The sequence below is a fragment of the Anopheles funestus genome, chromosome 2RL, assembly GCF_943734845.2.
Source record: "Anopheles funestus chromosome 2RL, idAnoFuneDA-416_04, whole genome shotgun sequence".
In the NCBI taxonomy this organism is placed as follows: Eukaryota; Metazoa; Arthropoda; class Insecta; order Diptera; family Culicidae; genus Anopheles; species Anopheles funestus.
In genome coordinates, this window is record NC_064598.1 from 41,242,398 (window position 1) to 41,267,767 (window position 25,370).

Here is a 25,370-nt window from a genome sequence, read left to right on the forward strand (position 1 = left end):
TTAGTTTTTCCCTTTCTCTTTATTTAATAAAGAGAACAAGAAAAAATCGGTCGAAATGAAAGTTCATTCTCATCATACTCTTCAAGCGCTCTGCAAGTAATAGGAAGTTTATGAGCTTCAGCACGGTTTTGTGTACGCGATAAGTCGGAAAATTCTCGGAAATCTATTTCACGCTGTAGCTATATTGTTCATCGTTTTATTGGTACAAAGCGTACGGTACGGTTACCGTTCATTTGACACTTATTGTTCAATCAACGTAACCCGACACTCTGACAAGTTGCATGACGTTAACTAGCAGTTTCAGGAACCTTTTACAAAACCATCGAACAATGCAAACTACATAAAACTCCAACGCATTTTTATGAGTTTCCGCTTAGTAGCGCATTTCACGACAACAACCACCAGGCGCCTCCATTGACAGCTAGACCATGAAATAATGAATTTTCATGGTAAAGAGCAAAATTGTGCGTTCAGAAGTAGCTCTTCACCTTTTTTCCAGAAACCCTAGAAATAGCACAGTAAAGCGTAAAAGTAATAATTTATTCCTTAAAGACTTCAATTTAGATGAACGACAGAAATCAGTTTTTGAATCGTTTCGTTAGGAGAGTCCTTAATTCACAGGAGATCACTTTCACTCCGTACCACGATGCGTTCGCATTCGCAATTTACCTATAATTGACTATCCACTGTTGAACCGGTGCTTCAATTGCTTCACCCAAAACAAGATTGCACTGATTCAAGAAGTCACAATCAACCGCATAACGGGCGAAAATATAGTTTCGCCTACCAAGTAATCTCCCTTTTTCGCTTTTGCTGCTACTACAGTCTCTCCAGCGGTGAGAAGCCTCTCAACCTTTTGAAAGTGTTTCTTGTGAATAACTTCACCCGCTTCCCCGCTTTATACCGTTGTGTGCCCGAGGCAGTCAAATCTCGAATGTAGATTCTTGTAGCGAGTCCAATACCTCAACGGGTACACTGATTGAGTTGAGGATGAACGAGGCTGATAGGAAAAAAACAGACGAAAGCACACAGGCAAAAACCTCGATTGCATTAATGGTGTCCCCTGCAAGCAAACGAGCGAACGTTTTCTCTCCGACCGGGACCGACCGACCGACCAACCGGGGCAAGGCTGCTTAGAAAATGGGCCAACCAAGTTGAAGCAAACAGGGTACACCCGTACACAAACACACAAATGCATACACACCGACAGCAACTGCCGAAACCGACAACCACAACAGTCCGGACAGGCTATTATACAGCTGAAAAATATCCATTTTGCTGTGTGCAGCAAATTCCCAAGCAAGCCGTTAAAGCCGTCGCTGGTGCTTTTGCTGTTGCCGGTGGCCAAAATAAATTGTCTCATCCTGTGTCACCCACCGTCGGTTGTTAGTGGGATGTTAGTGGGGAGAGATAGAGAGAGCGACGCAAGAAGAAGAGAAAAAACGCATTCAGAGGACACACCAAAGCAGCACCAACAGTGCTTTGGGAATGAAAACAGGCGGCCGGAAAACCATTTATCGTGCCAGCTTCCTGCGATGGGCCAGTGCGACAATCTCCCCTTTCCATTCGCTGAATACATCCGCCCCATCCTCGCTGGCAAGTTTGTATTATAATTCCCGGTTCCCAGTGCAAAAGGAATAGCAACAACAACCAAAACAAAAAAATGGAAAACGAAAGGAAACCGACTGTTGTACTGGCCACATTGTCAGGATGCACCGACTGACCGACTGACGGGGGTGAACGGTATTGCCTTTCCCACGCGTCCACATGGACTGGATTCGTGTGCCTGACTGTGTCACTGTCCTGTCACTGACCGGTGTTTGGTGTTTGCTTTAAACTTCCCGTTGGCAGCTGTAGCTATAGGTTGAAGAGTTGTACCGAGGCACAGGAAACAGTCTGCTCATTTCTTCGTTGCTTCCGATAACGATGGTACAGACCATACCTGGGAAGAGGCGAGGCGAGATTTGTTTGCAGGGAATAGAAGTCACCTTCCGACAACGGCAAATGGAGCTAATGATACATACATTATCCGAGCGGTGGTTTCTGTTGGTAAACCATCTGCTCAATTGCTCCGGAACACGCCGAAGATTAATAGATCCTTTTACTTTAGATGCTCTGGTAGGCATCGTAATACGATTAATGATCGTTTTCAGCGCATGTCTCCTCCTTGCCCCAGTAGCAGTAGCATGAGTTGCTCGATAAAAAGTAATTTAAACCCACTTGAATAGTAGAATGGATGATAATTTTGTTTAAACATTCCATTTCCAGACATTACAGTTATGCAAGTGTAACGGTAGAAACGAATATTTTCTATTTATAAAATTAATCCCATAAAGCACACTTTGTTTTATTTGTCTTAAAACAACCATTTGCAACGTGGTAACACAAATGTACTTAGAGAATGGTTTGTATAGCAAATTGAGCATAACACTACACCGTACACTAAGCACATTGTGAATCCTTCACCTTGGCGTGGCACGTACCAGCTGACCAGAAACAATACAGGAGCTACCGGTCAACTTTGTTTGAAGAGCTCTCCTAAGTAAGAACCCTTACCAGCGAGTCCGTTACTACGCCAACAGATGGCTTACAAAGCGTACAACACTTTTCTGCCACCGTTGGCGCAAATGCGTCCACATGCCAACAGTATCTTTTTCTACCTTTTGGCCACTCGCCTGGTCCGTACACATTCCGAAGGGCTGGGGAGGGCTGGCAGTAAATTAACATGCTACCAAAACCAACCCGTGCCGGGCGAGAGCATAAACCAATTAGTGCTTCGGCACCGTTGCGCTAGAGACGGTAGATGGCGCTCATTTCCACGGTGGGTAAAATCCAGGCTAATTTGAAGATGTACTACGTGACAGGTTACGTAATGCCGTTATGTATTCTACTAAGTGTTTCCATCCACACGTTGAGCGAGTGCTCGACCTGGAACACCGGGATGTACCGAAAATAATCAAACCGCGGTGTGAGCCTGCACTCCTGTTCGTTCGTATTCTAAGAAACACTGAACACACTCGAAAGAATCGTAAGTTCTTTGCTAGCGAAAAGCTTCCTGTGCCCACGAATGGTATAATAGGGCAGGGAAGAAAATACACACCAACAAAACTTGCCAGCAGCATACCGACAGACACACACACACACGCGCAAACAGAGCTTGACTGGCTGCTAAATAACTTACTACTGTTCGGTTTCACAAACCGAACCGGTTTCTTCTGATGCAATTAAGGCGAGAAAATTAATTAAAAATTTCCATCACTTTTCCTTCACCGTGCACAAGGATTGACTGTTGAATTGTTTGTATGCTTTCGCACTAATCCTTCTACTTGCATTCTTGGCACGTTGGGATCGTTGGGAAGCTACATCGCATTCGTTTATCGAACCAAACCGGCAAACTGTTGCTATTGTGATAGGTTAGCTTTTGTTAATCTTTGGAACTATATATTTCACTATAATTGCTTATAGAAATTAACAATCAAAGCTTTAATGATGAAGACATTGTACAAAAAAGACAACAATAAAAGGAATTACCCAGAGTCTGATTAACCTGGAGGCTGATCATCCATGTGCTTAAAAATGAAATGTTGAGATCCATTTTCCTATGTTTTAACACTAGAACTACCAAGCGTTTTAAAATAGAAATAGATTATAAATATAAAACTCATGTTTCAACTACCTCAGGATTGTTTAACTCCAAAAAATAATGTGATGAAAATGAAGTTCTAGTGTTAATGAAGGTCAGGTCTGAATACATGGTTGTTCTAAACAATCATGCTTCAAATTGAGTTTTTTATCTAAAGGGTCATAGTTTAAGCTAGGATTAAGCAGCTAATGTATTTTTTTCCTGAAAGTTTAATGTCTTCATCCAGCGGGTCTGATCTGGGTGAATTTTTGCTTGAAATGCTTAAAAAAAAGAATTGTTGTGTAAGAAACATCAATGTAAATAATAAATGTTTCAGCCCTGGATATTGAGAGCATTATTAATTTACTTGCTCAAATTAATGATCATGCCTTCGATTTCAATATTGTTCTATGATTTAAGTAAATTATTTGTACTTTGCGTTGTTGGCACACATGCACCCTAAACACATACTGCACCTTATTCATTTGCAGTACGATTGCCTCTTGACACGCTACTCACCCAAAATGGTTCGGAATCCATCTTTTTGCCGGATTCGACACACCTAAAATCACGAACGCCAACCCATCGCATGGTTTACGGTGGCACCATCGTATGTTTGCCGTTGGAATTAAAGCTCCCATACCAACTCTCTCCCTTTCACACTAACTTTCCCATTGTAACACACAAACACGCCATCCGGCATCAGGACGATCGATCGCTGGCAGAGAAGAAAGCAGTGCTAATCAACGAAATCCCATCGTTTTCTCCGAAACACGTAATGAACCGAATTCACCGACTCGCATTCGTACGGACAAGAAATTAGTCGACATTTCCAAGACGACCGTTGTGGTACACCGTGCGGGAACGACGGTCCAGAATCCGGGTGTGTCCGAACGAAATGATTTTATGAATGGTGTGGCTCCCAATGGTGTAAGTGGTTGGAAGCCATCGAATGGTGATCGAAACGATTATCCGGTTTTGTTTGCTTGGTGGGACATTCGTCAATTTTTGAAGCGTAAGTACGTTGCTGATGAGATTGAATATTTCAACCCTGTAGGGCTGTGTTATTTGCTAATGGAACATTACTGAACAAATTTTAAGGATGGTTTTCGATCGATTTTTTTATATAATTCAACGGGACATTCATATCCACAACTTTACGAATGTAATGAAAAGCTTTTATGTATAAAAAAGGGCGATAAATCATGTCAATCAAGGCAAAACCACTTATGATAATAATGAAGAGCTATTCAACATGCCTGCAAAACGCTTAATGCTCAACTTGGTATTATTTTCATATTAATTAGAGCGGAAAGCAATCGCAAAAAACTCATACTTCCGAACGGTATGAGAATATGAATAAAATTTCCACAGCGCATACTGGCGCATTTTCTTCGCTTTCCTTTTTATATCAACCACTCACAACAAAACACCTGCGCAAGACAACCAGCTTGTAAGAGCAGTTTATTTAGAATGAATGGTTCAATGCGTAAACGATAACTTTATCCTCAGCCGTGTGTCGGTACCAATCTTGAAGCGCATGAAGCAAATACAGAGCGTTTACAGTTGACTTCGGGCCACTGAACATTGTTTACTGTTGATCAGAGTGGAATAAAAAAAAAGTTATTTTGATAAATAAGAGGTGATTGGTATATGCGTTTTAACATAGTTCACAATATTAACCACCTTTAAAAGCAGTTCCACCAAACGAGATTTCGAATGAAAACAAAACAGACTTTATACCCTTGAGCTTTTGTATTGCTTCTCTTACTATCTTCATGCTTACATTTTCCCCTTATTTTTTCTATTTTCATGACTCTTTCAATTGTTTCGCTTTACTTCTTCTTACCGGCGTGCTGCTGCGACATAAAATATTGATGACAACTTGTGTGTCGACCGTGCAGAAAATCAGGAGAAGTTCTACCTTTACCTTATCGTGGCAGTTACGGTCGCCATCCTGCTCTGCGTGTCGATCGTGATCGGTCGGTTGGTGGTGCAGCGGCGCCGGACGGCAAAGGACGGTGACGATAAATTCCAAACTTCCAACACCGGCGAAACAACGCTACCGAACGGCTTCACCGACGATATATCGGAAATCGATGCGGATATCGATCTGCAAACGCCACTGCCGGTGCCGAGCGTATCGCGTAGCGATGTAAGTATACGTATGCGGAAATTCTACCCGCCCGTTGCCTCCGGATCCTTCCCTGGCGTACGGTACGAAGGTCGCCACAGTCTAATCAAACCTGTCTACCGTTTGCACGCTCTCTTCACGCTTTTACGCTTCCGGCGTGTGGCTATTTTTTCCACGATTGCCACCCAACGAATGTGCGGTCTCGAAACGATGGTATTGCATCTCGCCAGAGCTACGGACCGTACACACCGTCACCGGGACCGTACGGCAATCTCGGGCCGTCGAACATTTCACACACCTCCACCACGATGCTCGTACCGCCGTGCTCGATGGGTGCCATCATGAGTACGTCCCAGCCGCCGGGATATCTTAGCGGTCCCATCAACATCATGCCATCGCAGTTGGGTTCGAGTATAGGTAAGTTATTTGATTCCCGCTGTATTGCCAATTCTTCTGCCCTGCTATCGTACTGTGCCAGTCTATCGGAGAAGTCATTTAAATGCAATTTTACTACAAGAACATTGTAGTGGATTCTGAACAGAAATGCATCGTAATATAATGTGGCGATGACTGTAGACTGTTGATGATTAGCCATGTGTATTATTGCGCAATTTAAATGCAAATCATATTCTGTTCCTGTATAGTTTAACTTTGTTCTTATTCATCATTTGACATTTAAAAAAACAAATTGTAACCCTGATTGCACATACTACAACTCATCAAACATTTCAGTAATGAAGTTCATAAATTTAAACGCAAGGTAGATTAAAAATAGATAATTCCTTTCTATTGGGTGTACAACTTAATAACCGGAATTTGACGCTAGATGTCCGAAGTAACAAATATGGTGAAAGCTCGAACTTTATATATGTATATGTCATTTTGAAGGTACATTTGACAGCTATCAAAATCAGTCAAAAAAACAATTTTATCTTGTGTGCATCATTATTATTTTTCACGATGAATAACTTCGAAAATTGGAGAAAAAGACAGCATTTGCGGGAGGTTCTGTTGGGTCATTTTTTAGCAAATAAAACTGCTACGGAAAGTTATCGTTTGTCATCGGATCGAGACTGGGGATGAAAAATGGATTCATTATCACAATCGCAATTGCAAAAAGTCATAAGTGAAGCCCGGCCAACCAGCCAAATCAACGGCGAAGCCAAATATCCATGGCGCCAAGGTTATACTATGTATTTGGTGGGATCAGAAGGGGCCGTTACATTATGAGTTGTTGAAATCGGGTCAGACGATCACAGGTGACCTGTACCGAACACAATTAATACGTTTGAAGCGTGCCATCATCGAAAAACGCCCGGAATGTGCGACCAAACACGATGCTAAAATTTTTCATCACGACAACGCTCGGCCGCATATTGCAAGACCCGTCAAAAACTATTTGGAAAATAGTGGATGGGAAGTTTTGACCCACCCGCCTTATAGTCCGGACCTTGCTCCGTCTGACTTTCATTTATTTCGCTCGATGCAAAACGCCCTCACCGGAATACGCTTCACTTCAGAGCAAGGTATCCGAAATTGGATAGATTCGTTTTTGGCCGGCAAGCCGGCGCAATTTTTTTGGGATGGAATTAATAAATTGCCTGAAAGATGGGAAAATGTTATAGCTTCTGACTGGCAATACTTTGAATAAAATATATTGTAAGATTTTTCCACAATAAAGCATAAAATTTCGCTAAAAAATTCCGGTTTTTAAGTTGTACACCCAATAATATATTTTGGAATCCAATATAAAAATTGAGAATACTAGTAAGACGTCTAACAAAATCTGACGCCACCAGTAAATTGTGGGCAGAAACGTAAAATCTCCTATATCACATTAATTGCTTAGACTATTTGCTGCTGGCACTATTGTATGGACATTTTCATTTGTTTACTTTTTCTTGCAAAATCATGTCAAAAACATATCATTTCGGGAAGCATTACTTCAATTTTTATTGTGATTGAATACTGTGGCTTGTTTCAGGAAATTTTTGGGCCAGGATATGTAAAAAACTTTAAACAAAAAAAATTAAGTTATCAATGACATGAAGTGATTCTCCGCCTGTTGGTGGGATCAGAAGGAAATCATATATCATGAGCCATTCATTTCGAATAATATTCCATATAAATAATAAAAATTTTAATCAAAATGCTCTTTTAATGGTTGAGGAAATGACTCATGACTCATATCATTGTTGGACTTAAAAGATGGAAATTTAATTTGAATTTGCGATAATTGTAGAAATGGAATCGGTTGAAATGTCTCATATATGTGCGGTAAATAATAACTATGCGTTGTTCTAAATAAACCCAAATTTTTGAAGAAAACCTTTTGAAGTTTACTTGCAAAATTAAAATAGAAAAAGCTTAAAATGAAATCATAAAGTCCATCCCATTAAAATATATACAATTTTATATTCAATAAGAAATTATTCCCGAACTTTACAACATCAAAAGCTTCTCATGTCAAAGCGAATATGTATTATCGGAACTATAGCTTCTTTAAACAAAGATAGCAATCGAACCAAAAAAAAAATACGATACGCACGATAGGAAGTAAATAGACTACAGTATTGGGAATAACTTTTTCTACCTGAACGAGTACATGAATATTCCATGAGTTTGTTCCTTGTCAACACTAAAAGCTAAAGCCACCAGCAAACGGTATAACGTTCGGTAGCATGTTTAACAAGTCCAAATCAACCCAACAGCATCGATAGTGACCCCTTTTACAGATTAAAACTTCCTAATGAGCTGCAGATAGAGTGAAGCACGCTCTGGTGAAGCGTAAAATGTAGCCACTTGTGCTTGTGTGCGATAAATTATGTACATCTTTTTCCTCTCCAAACTATGGCACGGGCTTTTTCCATTGAAAAATGTGTAACGAGCTTTAAGCATTTCTTTCGCGCTAAAGATACAGCGTAGAACAAACGCTTTGACCGTGTGCAAACCTGCTTAAAATCATTCTTTATTTATTATGTTTTGTTGGTCTTTGCTCTACAAGCCTCACAATAAAACACATTCTCCCACGATGCTTAGCCTCGCTTTAAAGCGCTTACCTGCTGCTTAAGATGTTAGCCATCTTGCAACATTCTGTTATTGTGCCATTTTAGTTAACGCACCTTGTTTTTTGGCCCAATATTATTCCGAATGGGTGTTCTGGCGTTGACTTTAATTTTTCACCATTTCACTTAGAGCAATATTTTAATTCATTCGCACCTTTCCAGTCCGTAGCCTTCGGGGCATGGTAAGGTGCGTTAGGGTTTTGTTGTTGACGACTTCCCGAGCGCTTTGTTTCGTTTGGTAAAGATGTTTAATTAGCCCAACGGTGTGGAAGTCATTTTTGGCCCACAACCGAAGCCGCCCTTTTCTACGATGGTCGTACAACGCTGCAAACGGTTTCGACACGCGGCCCCAACATTTACACATCTTTGATGCGATGACTTTAATTAGCGAAAAATTCATGCACAAATGTGCACCGTGCCCTTTACCTTTGTTGTCCGAAAGGTTACGACAATTTATGAACCAGTTGCGAGCACATTTCTTTCCTCGTTGTTGTTCAACCGACGTGCTTTCCGGAATGTTGCTTTAAGGGTTTTGGGGAATTTGAAACGTCTGGAATGTTTTGGAAAAATACAACATTCTTGATCCGTTGGGAACAATGTTTTGCGCACAAACAGGATTCACGGATATTGTTAATTTAGCATCAAAACAATCGATAAATGCGAAACGAAACACTTTTCTTTTTATTAATAGCAATAAGCTTGTTAAAATCGACCAAAAACGAAAACCTTTGACCTTTCGCTGTGATACATATTTAATCAAAACTCAAATCATTTCCGACAGGTGCAATAAGAACGCCACTAGCAGCGATGACAACTTTGCCGAGGCCACACCAAGCTTCGCAACAACTACCGCCCGGTTTTCTCGGCGGTTCCGTAATTGGCACGCAAACGCTTCGCCGACTTTCGAGCGACCACGACGGTAATACACCGCGTAGTCTCAGTAGAGGAGCGACCAATGCGCAGTACTACTACGGATGACATCCGGTTCCTACGCAGCCGGCTCTTATCGCTACGTCCGGTCCGCCCGGTTCCGCCGGAACGGTGCAGAGCCATACAGTCGCACAGCATCAGCAACACCCGTCCCAATTGTCAACCACCTCATCCTGTACCTCCTCGTCCCATCCGAGTCAGCAGCAACAGCAGCAGCAACAGCAACAGCAGCAGCAGCAACATCATCCACAATCCATCCTCAAAAACAAGGAACCAACGATCAGCGAACTAGAGGACACCATCGTCATGTGTCCACCGAATCGGACGTACTGTTTCTAGAACTACAGCATTATCCTGCTAAGGAAGCATCACACCACCACCACTACCACCATTACCGATTCCTCCGTCGCTTCCACCACTGCTGCCGTCACCCTGCAGCTTCAGGACGGTGAAAGCGTGAACCGCGCCTCGGACAAGGACTTGGTGTATCTGTGAGACAAGTTTGCGAAAGCTAATTAAAGTTGGTTCATCCAAAAGGCAAAAGCCTTGACCCGGGGGGCACTCGTTTTCTGCAATTTCCAAATGAAATGTGTCGCGTCCGGGTCGGGCATCACCAAACTAATCCGTCGTTAGATCAGTGCTCTCTGCTCTCCCGCCTCACCCTCCCCCGGGGGTGCGTTGGAGCTATAAATACAAAACCAAAACAATATTACGAGTGAGATACTGGCGGAGGCGCTAGCCAGCACCAGTGTGTTCCGACACACACACACACACACCACTACACGGCACGATGGAACGATCCTTCCCGCGTGTAATACTTAGTATTTCATGCGCGTCAAACCGTCAAACGGGAGCTTATCGTACGACGCTGCGTCATTGTTCGCTGTCACACTAAGACTGTCCGCATGCCCTCCTATTGGCCGATGGGCCATTGCATACCTTTTTGCGGGGTGGCATCGCCAACGTGTGGTGGCAGATTGAACTGTCTTTGGGAATGCAGCCGTATGCTGTATGTCCTCCATACCCGAAGGAGCAAGCATTAGTGGGATAAGCTGTTTCCGTGTAATTTTCCTTCCCCTCCTATCGGGGTCCACTGTAGTTTTCTGTCCGGGGGAACGAAAAAAAAACAAGTTGTGGTCTTACTGCAACAAACAGGTGAAAGTCGCCCTCAAACCAAACAAAACACACACAAAAAAACTCCCGCCCCGGATGTGTTCTGCCGTGGCGGTTTTGTTGTATTCTCATTGTTCGAATTTTATCGTAAGCCAAACTGTAACACAAGAAATAGTACCTAGGACGTAATTAGGATGAATGAAAAAAACAAAAAAAGAAACCAAAAAAAATACACACACACACACAGAAAACCATCCAGTGGACGGTACGTGAGAAGAAGATGTATTAAACTACATCTTATAAAACAGCTACTAGAGCAAGTATGTGACATGATGCCAAATGCCGCGAAGTTAAACAGTGCGTCATGCGAAAGGCAATAATTGAAACCATTTTAAGTGACCAGTGACCCCGAGGTAATAGAAAAACACACACAGAGAGATAGAGAGATAGAGAGGGTGCGAATGCGTGTGTACATATGTATGTGTGCAAAAAACAATCGTTTGTGTGCAATTTGAAATTGTTAATTACAATCTAATAAGTGACAAAATGGTCTGTGCGCGGCAAAATGCGGTTGCAAATGTTAAATGCCATTTGCCAGTCAGCAAATGGTACCGGTTGCTGCGGACGATTTTGCCGGAAGTATCCGTTCACAGCACTGTATAGATGTTGCGGTTTATAGGTGGGTGTATCTTAGGTATGATAAGTCAAAGAGCTGTTCCAAACTCGTATTCCGACAAGCAATCGGAACGATCTTTGGCTTTGAGAGTGTAGAACAAATTCGTAGGAAATTTTTTGATAAACTCGCACTAGTCAAAGTCAATCTACCGTTGGTGGATAAGCAAACGAGGCGAGATTATTGTGGACAAGTATTTTTTTCGGTTTTTTGAGAACTTTTTTTTTCATTTTTTGAAATATAAACTACTAAACTAGTTTCGAAATATGTAAAGGATAGGAGCGGTTTAGCCATACACAACATCATGTAGTTTCCATTGATCATTAGCGTAAAGAAGCGTCAGCGTCAGCATGTGGGGCTCAAGCAGTGCCCTGACAACTTCAAACTCTGCTCCAAGCTCGGCCAAAGATTGATGGTTCAAATTGCGGCTGGAACAGAACTCCATGAGTACCAAATGCCAAACATGTCCTTGCCAACCATTCTGCCAACAAAGCGAAACCTCGAATCAAGTCTGACAGCTGTCTGTCATGCAACCGGTTCGGAATGCGCTCTCCACCAGGTCTACCGCAAACTGCTCGAATCAGATCAATTTCGAAAAGGTAATCAGGGTAAAGTTTACGCACGACACAGACAGCAACATCGAGCTCGGTTTATTTGGCAAACAGAAAGCAAAACCGTTTCACTGTCATTTCCCGATGCAAAATTGGGCAGGAATTGAGAGCTGAAAGCCGTACCCTGATTATTGGGGTAAAACTTTACAGCATATTACATTTTTAATTGTTTTTCCAACATATAAATTATATAAATTAAACTCTTTTGTGATTTTTTTTTCTTTTTTTGTAAAGTTAAATTGAAATAGAAAAAATATTAAAAAATTTCGAACGAAGTTGTTGAAAGAAGAGATCATTTTTCCTTCAGTTCACTGTTTCCTGTTCCATTTGCATGAAAGTTTGCAAAACTTTAAACGAATGTGTTGTAAATTAGGAAAAAATTAATAGCAAAATATTTGTTGTTAAACCAATGGCAAGCAAAAACCATTTACAAATCCGTTTTCACAGTTTCAAAGCAGTGATATTCAAAGCCATCATGCATACATAAGCCCGGGAAACTGTATACACAAAGCAAAAAGTCATATGAAGTAGCGGAAGTGTAGGAAAATGACATATGTAAGTAAACACGTTTGAAAACCAAAGGCGCACAAAGGTGGAAGCGAGTAGAAGAATCACAGTTAAGTTTATTTATTTACCGAGTGTATATTCTATTTCCGTATGTTCTTTTTTATAACAATAATAATGATAAACTGGAAATGAAAGTCCCCTCCTTCATCACTATCTCAAACAACTGTGGAGGAAATGGTGGAAAAAAAATCAAAACCAAACCTGTAAATAAAGTATTTTAATAATAAGCGCTTTTTTGTACGTTCAATAGCAGTAAATGAAAACATTCGATGAATCCTATGGTAAGATCATTGCTTTTGCTATGTTTTTCTTAACATAAGTTTTATTTCTTTAACCTCATGGTTTTAACATTACACTAGAATATCAGGCTGAATATGTCTTTCGTGAGGCTCCGAACGACCCAGTCCACAAAGTCCTTTTAAGTCGTTCACGTGGGCAGAGGAGGCTGAAACTGAGATGGAGCGATAGTTTTGATGCGTCTGCCAGAAAAGCCGGTACAATGGATTGGATAACGACGGCACTCGGCCGTGAGCAGCACCTGATAACTAAGTAAGTAAACTAAATTAGATTCAAGAAACTGATTTTAACATAGAACTTAACATGAAGAGAACTGATTCTGGCAAAATATAACTTGTTTTTACTATTTACTTACCAGAAATATCAAATCCGATTGGATTATGTATTTTCTTTCATTCAAGGAATTTTCAGCTGTACCCTAGCTTTTGTCAATAAATAAGACAAGAAGGGATCTCATTTTGCTAGAACTCATTAGATAACTGTAATTTTACAGCTAATAGAATTACGGTCACAAGGCATTTAACAACTGTTTTCCGGGATGTAATAATTCCAAACGTCGACGATCGATTGAATCGCCGGAAAGGAAAAATAAATTTCAAATACATTGCATACCTTCAGGCGTACGAGTGCAACACAAAACCCAACGACACATTTACTGCGGAAACACAAGAAAATGATGGCTTTACAAGTGCTGCACAATGAAGTAAAAGTTTTTTTTTTAAATCATCGGCAGTAATCATTTTCAATCATGATTCATTGTATATAAAAAGGTAATAATGTACATTGAATCTCTCAATATTATTTCTGGTCGTCTGATTTATTCTACTTTTATTAAGCTTAACTAAATTAAAAACAAATCGAAAATGCTTTACGGGAAACAAAACCAATACTGCAACTCGTTTATTTAAAATCAAAAATCAAAATATCTGTAAGTCCTCATTAACCATTACTCAACATCAATAGACATCCAGCGCCGGTAAAACGTCCACCCCGCCCTGCATCCGTCCTTATTTAGTGGGTAAGCATTTTCTTCAAATTTTCAATCAATACCGCCGCTTCCTGCTCAGTAATTGCACGTCCACGCAGCCGTCCATTCATGTCATCGAGGGTGGCCTGAAGGAAATCGCGCACACCGTTCGATACGACGTTGGTGATCGTGTTGCGGAAAATGGTCGTGATGACGTTGACGAAAATGTTGGCCAACCAGTCGACGAGAATGTTACCGCGGAACCGAATGCTCAGGTTGCTGCAAATGAAAACGGTAAAGGAAGTAAGATTTTTAAAAAACCCTCCATTTAGTGTGTACTAGTGCTTATGATGGTGTCCGAAGTGAATGTGGTGAAATGTTCATGTAATCAAACTGTCGAACTGTCGGCCAAGTGAGTGCGCAGTCAATCGATGAATAGCAAGGTAATGTTTCCAAAAATCTATTCTTCGCTAGATTTTGTTTCTAATCTAAAACGTCAAGGTAGTGAAAGGTTTAGCTCGAATCGAAAAACACTTCCACGACAACACTAAAACACGCTACCATGAGGATCAGCAAGCATAAATCGTTTACGATATATGGATGAACCGAACCGAACCGACGAAAGGGGCAAAAGGTGAAGCCGTGAATAGATGACGATGGCGATTGCGACGATGATTTGTCCTTTATGGTACCCATTTGCTATTTTGGCCCCCGTCACTTTTATCACTTGTCGGAATCGAAACGTACGCTTCAAATCCTACCGAATCACAACGAAACAGACACAGGCGCTAGTTGGGTGCACACTATCGCCAAAGGCTGCCACTTTAGTAGAGCTTTCGAAGCCCCTCACCGAATGCCCGTTTTTGCCCTGCATGACACTTCAACCCCCGCAGGGGGTGATGCTAGGAAATGATGAAAATTTATGACGAAAAAATCGGCATCATTTCGTACCAGCATATCCGTGCAATCGTAAAACCGACTGGAAGCTGTGTATGGTTGTGTTTTTCTTGTTTTCATTCTGTTTTTCCTTTTTTTTGGTGCGTTTTTTTTCTTCTTTTTGTGGCTTCTTACTTCTCCTTCAACATACCGATGATCGGTGGCAGATTTTCCCACCAGAAAACGGGAAGCGACAACGTGTCGCTTCTGCTTGCCGTTTCTTGGTGTGTTTTCTTTTGTCTTTAAGAGCACCAACCAATGAAAAGTAAATAAAACGAACAGTAAAATAAACTTCACCGATAATATCCAGCCAGCGAAGTGCTCTAAGGCCGGAACGATCATGCTGTCCGAGCAATGGACACTTCCATCATTTGCGATTCCGCTTGTCGATAATACCGGAACTTTTACCAAAAAACCCAGAGACCAGAGTTTGGGGAAGTTTTTTGTTCTCACATATTTTTTTTCTCTCTCTCTCTCTCAAACTACATCCTGGATTCTGTGCTTAACCGAAGCTGTTTCCCGAAATGGCACAGGACAGCACGTGCTCGCACGGGTGGCAGCAGTAACGCTAAGGGGTAAAAGTTTTTATCTAGATTTTGTGAACACCAGTTCCAGTGTGCTTACGAGCAAATAAGTATGCTAAAAACTATCCAAATGTGAGTTTTGCTACCCAAAACCGGTGGCTGGAGAGCAGAAAATTTAAGTACACTTTAAATAAATCTCCATTTAACACGCCATAAACACTATCTCACTGGAATGTTTTATATTGGCAAACAAAAAACCCAATAGCCAATTGCAACCATTAGCTGTATGGTTGTTGGTTTATGCGTTTTAATTTTTTTTCCAAAAGCTTTTTATTTTTTCTATTCGCCGTTTCCATGCACAAAAAAGGGAGATCACTTAAGTGCTACTAAAAATCATTTCCACCTCAATTATATCCATTCAATCACGTTAAACAAGGCCGAAAGGATCAGCCATCAATGTGAACCAGGCTTTACGTTTCCCAACCGCGGTCAAGTGTGACATTGTTTGGTTGAGCATCGCGTTATTGTTCGAGCTTTACATACACGAACACTATATAGTTCACAAACGCCACAACATTCGTTCGATTGCAGCCGACACTCTTCTGTGGTGGCTTTCATATTGGATCCGTGTGTGACATCTGGTTGCCCGTGGCTGCTATTAATATGTTATTCCATACCCCCCTGGAGTACACTTAATATTTTATACCCGCACGTAATGACTGTCGAACGCAACACAGGCCAACAGTAGCCGTGGTACTGCAGCCATTTGTGGAGCACACTATTGACAAGTGTGTAAATTATGGATGCGGTTGCAACGGGACGAGATAAAACTATCAAAGTTTGCACCTTTAATTTTTTTTTGCTACCGAGGCGTAGTCAATATAATTCAATTGCAATAAAATTAAATCATTTGTAATTTAATTTCGATTGCTTGTCAGCATTACGTTCATGGTAAATGCAGAAACCTAAACGCTAAGTACTAATTCATCGATATGGAAATAAAAAAGGGTGCGTATTTTGAACTTGTTTTTTCTTATTTTCATGAAGATATAATGAAACAAATCTGATTAAATAACCCTTAAACTGGCTTTAATTTACTGAGGAAAAATTTGTTGATAAATGAAGTATAAAATAGCAGATTGCTGCTTGATTCGGAAATGCGCTTTAATTACATTTTGACTATGTATTCTGTTGTAAAGGATATTTTTGTAAATAAAATAAATACATTTGATAGATTACTATAAAAGTAATCATAAAAATAGACGGTTAAATAAAATAAAATATATAAAATAGTGTTATATAAAGGTAACGATGCGAACTTAATTGAAATCATAAAGTTTTAAAAATGCATAATCATAAATTATAATAAAATTTTCCACCAAATGATGACCAATAAAAATATTTTAAAGACATTGCTATTTAATGAGCAACATGTTTGATTATTTTTTCAGCATCTTCGAGGGGTTAATATTTTTCTATTATATTTTGTATTTATATTATTTATATTATTTTGATATTTTGATATCATCCCATGCGAGAAATAAGAACCGTTTCATACCTTTTTGTATAGACATAATTATCTTAAGCTCTTTACAATATGTGTCAGCATTAGGGAAATTTCGATTAACAGTTTGATGATAAGATGAAATGAAGATTTTGAAATTGAGTAACGTTTTTTATTACTCATTACCTGATAAACCAGGAAAAGGAACTAAAAATCCCTTTAAAAACATAAACAAATTATATGGAAAAATCTATTTGCAAAACAGGTCATTTTAAACAATTGAAAACAATTAAAGCACAATCATCGTTTGCAACCGATGGCAGCCCGTAAAACCATTAAAACCAACATGACAGAAACTTTAAAACTTTACTACCATTTATCCCGGATAAATAGCATTTGAGGAGATTAATCAATTTGTAGCCATGTTCAAAGCGATGAGCACACGTTTCGAATCACGAACGGTGCGGGTAACGGTGGGTATAAAATTGAATGGCAAACGCCACAACTATGCATACGAAACATTCGTGCTAATGACGCCACACGTGACAACGCCCCATGGTCGGGCATGTTGTTCAATTCTATTTGCTGAAAGGATCCCATTCACTAAACAACTTTGGAGCGTTATTGTCGCTCCGGAAGAGTAAAACAAAAACAGCACCTTCCATAGCACCAACATCCGTCCTGCATGAGAGATTGATATCACAAAACAAAAGTGGATGAAATAAAAATCTTACTAATTCGATTGTTACCCACCATGTGGATGGGAAGCGACACAATAGGGTGGACGTCGGATCAGGGGAGCGATTCGGCACGATTCCATTGTCGTCCATACGTGGTGTGTTCCGCTGTGGTGGCTTAGTACACATTTGCGTTGCTTATCTTAACAGTTTTATGCTTGTTTATTCATTCTGTTTCCGGAAGTTTTTTTTCCCCCAACTGGTGACACAATCGTCTCTGACGGCCTCCGATCGGAAGCACACGATAATACGCTGGCAAACTTCCACCCGGACTGTCGCAGGACCCATTCCCGGACCCGGACCAACACACAGGGGTAAACATTAAACGACACCGTGCCCATTGGGATTAAATGGTTGCAGTAAATAAAATGTGTAAATTTGTATACTTTGATTCATTTTTCTAACACTAGCGAACGTTTTGGTACACGAAGGTACGATGAGGTGCGTCATAGCATATTGCCATATTGGAGGTGAAAAAGGAAAGAAAAGCATTACAAAACTAAACGGAAGTAGCTTTAACAGACAACAACAGTAACCATTTCACGATTGAATGATGTTCAATCAGCAGGAAATGATGATTGTTACGTTAGCTGTTCTTGAAAATGAAATTCACACAATCTCAAAACGCAGGAAAAGAACAAATTTCTTCAGTGCTGTGTTTGAAACAAAAGCTTTTTTGCCGACCGACAGACATTTGCACATGATCATTTGCATCGGTATCGAAGGTCGTTTATTTTCCACCCCAAAAACCGAGCGACCAGTATCTACTAGGGACAGTTCGGTTTTTCTTCTCTTTTTGAATAATCTACTGCCCGTATCGTGTAGCGCATACTTGAAAGTACTGCTCGAGGCAAATCAAGTCTACCACCATGGTACGATTCCGAACTCGCAGAACTCACTGCTGTAACTGAAGCAGCAAAGGGAAAAACGAAAACCTTTCCATTTTGATGCCCGAAGGATATTCCTACGAAACGATTGTACAATACATGGAAAACAGAAGCAAAGGGAGAGACAATTTCCACAGTTTTACCGGCTCGATGGAAACGAAATTGCACTCGACAAAGCGTTCCTTCTTTCAGGGTGATCCAAAAAAAAGAGTCAATGTTTCGCCTTGCTTCTTCAAACACACACACACACATGATGCACGGTTCGGTGAACACTATTGAAAATCCGGTGACACAATATCCTGTAAGCCAAATATTGAAAAGCATCAGACTCATTTCGATTGACTGCGAATTGATATTGCTTATACGATCTCAAACAATGTAACGCGTGGTTGAAAAACAATAAATTTTCTCCAAAAATGGGAAGGAAGAAATCGTTGTCGTTGAATTGGGATAAAGACCTAGGGCCTACAAACAGTACGATTAATACAAGTATCCATCTTGCAGCAGTAATGGTACAAATTGATCACGTACATACGAAGGATATCCTTCACAGGAAACAACAACTTCATCCTGTGGAAACACATTGCATATGAAACTCACCAACTCTCGTGTCAAGTTGCCAGTGCTTCCAGTTAATTCAAAAGTTTCAAGAGTAAATCACTTTACAGACGTGAAATGATTCTACATTCGCACGTACCAACACAAACACACACGCTGTACCTCACCATACTAAGAAAGGGAAAATAAACTTTTCGCTAATAATTAAATGCTTTGGTGCAACTTTGCCGATCAAATAACTCACACGCGTCCTGCCACGTGCGTCCGTTTCCACCAGGCAAACGGTTGATGAAGGACACACTTTTACACAAAAGGAGGCGAAAACGAAACCCCGCTCCAGGGCCCCACTTCTCCAAACAAAAAAAAAATACTGAGGAAGGGAGCTTTGGGTGTTATGAGAAATGTGAAACGTGATCAAAGAGATGAGAGTGAGAGCAAACACACACACACACACACACACATACAAAACATCACCAAATCGTCATCACTTACCCCATGTTGGTGAGACGGAAGTCCTGCATCCAGATGTAGAAATCCGTCATGTCGATGATGAACTCGCTGGTGAAAGTCATCGTCGCTACATCGACGTCAACGAAACCGGTCGGGCCGAGATCCATGATGTGTGCGGAATAGTCGTACGTGAACTGCAACGTGGTTACGATGGAGTGAAAGAAGAAAGCAACAATAAACGTAAAAAAACCATTTTTAGTGAAACGAAGCCAGTCAAAGGGGAACGAGAGGGATCATACTTCCTTCCCTCTCCGAGCAAAAAGGTGGAGAAAATTATTTCCCACCAAAAACTTGGTGAAGCACCACGAAAATCTTTCCTGGAAAACATTCGCGCTTAAGATCCTGGGACCGGGTTTCGCGTATCAGCATCGCGCCCCCCCCCGGGATTGCCGCTCGGGAAACTCCTTCTGGGTGGCGCGTTGAAACTTTTCCATCGGAAAACTCGCGCTAAGAGCGCAAACACCTAGGTGGGTTGCGTTGCGTAAAAGCTGGTACAAAAAGGTAGAAGCATAAACAAAACTTCCCCCACACCCACAATCGTCGAACAGCAACAATAATTGCCCTGAAAGTGTGGCATAGCACACACACCTTTCCCGAAGGTATTTTGCTACCAAACGTCCTGCCTGGTTAAGCCGAACCTGTGGCGTAATAAACACCACAACGCTAGTGAGAAGCAAAACACACACACACAAAAAATGGCAGAACCACTACAAAATCTTCGCATAAGCCAACTCTTTGCCACAGGCGCTAACCGCATCTGTCCATCTTTACACGGGGCGTCACCATGTCGTCGGAAAAGTATAATCCACTCACCTGCACCAACACACCCAGTTCGTCGCATTTTGCGTCACACACCTCTTGCATCCTATCGCACCGCCTGGCAGAATCACCATTTGGCGCTTGGATCAGGTTTTAATGGGGTTTTGGTTTTCGGGATCTTGCCTCTTCCAACTTTCCCTTCACCCTCCTCCATTTCATTTCCATTCCCCGGAAGAAGGGTAGAAGGGGAGAGAAGTTGGGAAATTTCGGCACCTTTTACGAGATCTTTCCATGGGGTTTTAACGCTAAGGGTTGGGTTTTTTTTCTCTCTTCTGTTTGCTCTCTGTAACACTTGAGGGCACACACCAGTGCGAGTTCCATTTTCCAAGCAACAGCTTCCCAGCAAAAGCAGGAACACAACCAAAAAAAAAGTCGCTAAAAGAAAACACCACGATGAAAAGCAAATTAAATGTGACTCGTTCTCGGTATCGCATATCCGAGGTAATAAATTTTCAAGCATTGTTTAATCACAAGACGACGAATGTGGCCCAAAAAAAATCCAGCACCCACGTCAAGCTAGCTTCCACCGTGAACACCGATGCGAGGTGTTCTCCATTTTCACGATCCCTTTCCAGAAGTGTGCGATCAACTTTATGGAACTTTGCACAGCCGTAGCAGAAGTCGCTGAAAACGCGCACAATTTCATCGCCACACTCTGCGCCGCTGTTGTGCTTTAACGCACTTTTACACACCCGACATGACAACCGAACATGACGGGAGAACAAGCCCTGCCAGTACGCGTCAAGTCCCGGGGAAGATATCAACACGCAACACATCTGCTATATTCACCTGCACGCACGTCAATGTGTTGCCTTCGCGCAAAAGTCGTTAGAATGATAAATTTAGACAAATTCATTTTCCAACCTCTTGTTCCGGGGGAGGCGGTTGTGGGGACGGACAGATGGGAAAGACACACCGCTGTGAAACCATCTTACCACCTTACCGTTAGCAGGAAAGAGAAAATGTGCGAAAATAAGGCAAACACATCAATTCCTTTTCCTCGCTCCGAGCGGTGGGAAAACCTTGGAAGCGGGTGGCGAAGGTCCTTGGACGCTTCATAAAAGTGCTGCTATCGCCACGCAATAAAGGGAAACTCGTTTCCCGCAAGAATTTCCTCGAATCTGGCACGCAAGAAAATAGCAAGTCCCACCCACCCATTCGCATTTGACGAACTGTGTTTGTCATGGTGGTTGCAGGTGACTCAATTTCTCAGTCCCGCTGGTGGCCGACCGCCTAACGAGCAGGCACTCCGCGTGCTGCTGCTTTTCCGTTGAATAAATCACACACCTCTTCCGGTTGATGTCTCTTCCATTGCACGGCCATTGCGTTTCCTGTTCCAGTGTTTATCCTCACCAACCCCCCCAAAAGCAATGGAGAACGAGATCTTGCTAACCTTCTAAAGCCTTCCTGAAAGTCGGGCCGGGAGTTTCCCAGATCCATGCAGACGCACCGATACTCCGATTGCGGCTCCATCGCACGGCATCGAGTGCTGGCAACTAGCTCCTTTGGGAAGTGAGGAATAATTTCTTGCTTTTTGAATAATTCATTTCGCCTGCAACACCACTGAAGGACCTGTTTAACGAGGCGCACCCGGCTTGATGGCCTCGTGTCGACGAGGGTGACGATATTGAATCTTATTTTACGCTTCACCGATGCGCTCCGGCAGGAGGAATTTTGTGGTTTCTAGCGGTGGTAGCGCTAGTTTTTGGACGGGACACAATTTAACAATTATTTATTATTATTCTCCTTCGGTCTCACTGGTGTTCTAATTGCATTTGCTGCTGTATAAAACATAAATACTTTAGCAATGCTTCAACATTCTTTATTTTAAATTATTTCCAAAAATGTATAGGAAAATATTTACAATTCCGGTGGAATAAAAGGATGTTTCATAACACACTGGTGTATAATACCCAGAATCAAACCACCTACGCGAAAATGTAAAATAATATTATAGCATTTTCTTCGAATTACGATAGGTGATCTATGGAGTGAAACGTTATTTGAACTACGCATAGCTTCAGATTGCAGAGCGGCTCATTGATTATCAAGCCACAACCACACAATGTTTATTTGAAAATTGCCATACTGATCTACAGTGGCAAAAATTCTTTTAAACGTTCAGCTTTTATCGGTGGCAACAGACTTTTGTGAAAGTCTATGGTAAGGCTACAATTGAGAAAGAAAAATACCTAAGCTATTGGAATTAAAAAGAAAACCTAAGAAAATTCAAAAATAACCAGCCGTGACGGGACTAGAATAGTAGAACTGGGAGAGGCTAGTCAATGCACTGCTGCGGACACTAAGGAAAAACTGAAACTGGCAATGGAACATAAGCGTTTTACACAAATATTGCTTAGAAGTGGTCAATTGAAATATTTGTATTTTGTGATGAGAATAAGTTTAACTTAGATGCCCCTAACTGTTGCGCTTATTATTGGTAACATTTGCGAACCGATCCTATATTGCAACTCAGCCTAAACTGCGGAGGCTTATTTTGATGATAACGGCCAAAGACCCCTACAGCCATGTGTGCCATGTCTAATATGATACAATCTAAACAAAAAAACATCATTAAAGAAATCCCTTGTTCTGCAAGAATTTTAAGCTTCAAACCATAAAAAGTCATCACCCACTACAACCCTGCTTCATGGGAATACTTAAGGAACTTATTCACTTTCTGATTCCACGAAAAGGATCAATCGCTTTCGGTGAAGCGATTACACTTACCCAACGTGTAGAAAATTCTTGTGAACATTTTGTTACACATTACACATTCCGCGAAAGCATTCTTTGCACCAATACTTACGCCCAGCTGTCGAATGTTGGCACCGACGGAAACGCGTAGCAACTGCCGGTCGTAGTGCATCATCGCGTTTCCATTCCTACCCACACTGTGGATGGTGTGGAAAACTCCATTCGTTAGTGCCAGCTCACCATGGTACGTAATCAGAATTGGGCGCTATGCGATCGGAAACATAATGGAAATGTTAGCGGTGTAAATCAATCGGATAACTGTGAACGTCATACAGGCCAAGTACCTGTAACTATAGTACCTACATGTTCGAATCCTTCAACCACATCGGGCAGTGCCATGGGTACGAGATGCGTGTTCATCCACGGTCCAACCTGGATCATCACCACGTCAATGTAGTTGTTCATGTTTGCCGACAGGGCGGTATTCCGATTGCTGGAAACAAAAATGTTAATTACTTTAAATCGCAAAAAATCGCGTAACAGTGTAGAGGGGTGTTCCGTTTCAACGTAAGAGTTGAAAAATTGGTCGATATGACAGCGAACTAAATGCAAAAAAACATGTTGAGTAAATATCAGATTACACGAGTTCTTAAATATCATATCAAACCATAAATTTCCATGCAAAAAAAAAACATTTCATCTGTCGAATGCCCCATATGGACCGAATAAATTTTTGAGAACTACTTTCAAACAATTTATTTCAAAAGATTGAAATAAATTTCATATAAGTACCCTTACAAAAGATTTACATTTTAATTTACTTGCTATGGGTAGACTGAAATCAAATTGCTGTAGTAAATTCTTTACTAATAACACTCCGTTCTCAACTAGGTGCGAACATATTAATCCATGGTCTACTGCATTCCTGATATCCCCACAACAAAGGGTCGTTGGTCTAATCTTATCGTTTTAATTTATCTAAACACGTCGTTCAGCACCGGGTACTCTGGACCCATATGGTAACTGTGATAGCGGCTGATGTTAGGCTTCCGTTTGCATATATGTTTTTTTTAAGTCGTGGCATTTTTGTATGAGAGATTATTAATCATTAGACTTTTCTTTGAACAGTAATTTTTGTTTTACATAAAAAATATTTTTACTCTTTTGTTGAATGTGTAATCATTTATAACGCATAATTACAACGATTGCAAGCAAACTCACTACAGCTTTTTAGACTGGTTCATTTAATCGTGAGCAACACTTTTGGGCCTTTATTAAACGATATTGCGTGATAAAATATCACATTGTTCCAAATACATTAAGGACCAAATGAAAATCAAACCATAATATCTTCCGCAAATATCGAATAATACCCATCGTTTCTATGTCCATTCCAGTTTGTAGAACTAATTTAGGTTATCTATTATGAGGCTTTAGGTTATCTATTATGAGCTGCTGAACCGTGCGATACCTCCATAATCTATATTCTACAGAACATTGCTCAGCTACTGGTGTAACAAAAAAGCCGTGATAGGAAACATTGTGCGTTGATCGTCGAGCGATCGTCACTCGCCATGATTTTATACTAATGTTCGATGTTAAAAAGTACAAGCTACAAGGTACACGGTTGACAACTGGGCATAACCAAAGAATAAGTTTTATGACTTAAATAAATTTGTTTAATAGTTCACGGATGATACTTTTTCCTGATCAAACATAGTTATATTATTTATGAAATCTGTTTCTGATCACGCACATAGATTTTTATGTAACCTTTCCATTAGCTGCATCGAAAATTGTTCCACTTTCGATTATATTAAATCACACTTGGTTATAAACGGATCTCACCAAAAACCCCCTTTTTAATGAACAATTTAGCTTCACTTACACATCATCTTCAAACTCCGTCTCGTAACCACCAACGGATGCCAGGAAGCAAACAAGCCCCAGAGCAACAAGCGACAGGGTACGCATTTTCCGGTCTTGTTTTTCCACTTTCAATCTCACAATCAGTACACTAATCACACTCCGATCCGGGCTACTGAAACCTTCGCAAGACGTTCGAGGTGTTATTTATACAATTTTTTGTATCCTCCACTTCCAGAAATTCATTCGTTGCCCAGGTGCGCAACGTAAGGAAACGTTCGATTAATAAGATAAGATATCCGTAAAACAAAAACAACGGGTACCCTTTTCAGGTGGATTGCAGAAATGGCCGA

General features: G+C 41.0%; 2 protein-coding genes across 5 annotated transcripts in view; one reads left to right on the forward strand and one right to left on the reverse strand.

Annotated features, from left to right (window-relative positions):
- Positions 1 to 12,942, forward strand: part of LOC125761700 (protein eva-1-like) — a 105,893-nt gene extending 92,951 nt beyond the window's left edge. For 2 of the 4 annotated variants that reach the window (XM_049423138.1, XM_049423136.1), the window contains 3 exons: positions 5,527 to 5,777; positions 5,858 to 6,173; positions 9,603 to 12,942. In XM_049423138.1, coding sequence (XP_049279095.1) covers positions 5,527 to 5,777; positions 5,858 to 6,173; positions 9,603 to 9,799 — 764 coding nt within the window. In that variant the 3' untranslated portion in view covers positions 9,800 to 12,942. The remainder of the gene's footprint in view (positions 1 to 5,526; positions 5,778 to 5,857; positions 6,174 to 9,602) is intronic. The other 2 variants (XM_049423139.1, XM_049423137.1) reach the window with 1 other exon arrangement.
- Positions 12,943 to 13,857: 915 nt separating this feature from the next.
- On the reverse strand, positions 13,858 to 25,356 carry LOC125761736 (mite allergen Der f 7-like). The gene is made up of 5 exons (XM_049423184.1): positions 25,040 to 25,356; positions 23,515 to 23,644; positions 23,264 to 23,416; positions 19,618 to 19,769; positions 13,858 to 14,258 (listed from the first exon to the last, which is right to left on the reverse strand). Exons 1-5 carry the CDS (start codon positions 25,123 to 25,125, stop codon positions 14,024 to 14,026), a joined length of 756 nt encoding a protein of 251 aa, XP_049279141.1. The 5' UTR covers positions 25,126 to 25,356; the 3' UTR covers positions 13,858 to 14,023.
- Positions 25,357 to 25,370: the final 14 nt, after the last annotated feature.

Excerpts from the sequence above, each read along its gene's own strand:
- LOC125761736 (XM_049423184.1), bottom strand. The coding sequence starts at position 25,125 with ATGCGTACCCTGTCGCTTGTTGCTCTGGGGCTTGTTTGCTTCCTGGCA. Across the intron at positions 23,645-25,039 it reads ACGGAGTTTGAAGATGATGT|CAATCGGAATACCGCCCTGT; the intron begins GTAAGTGAAGCT and ends TTTTGTTTCCAG. Across the intron at positions 19,770-23,263 it reads CCAACATTCGACAGCTGGGC|TTCACGTACGACTATTCCGC; the intron begins GTAAGTATTGGT and ends ACCACGTTGCAG.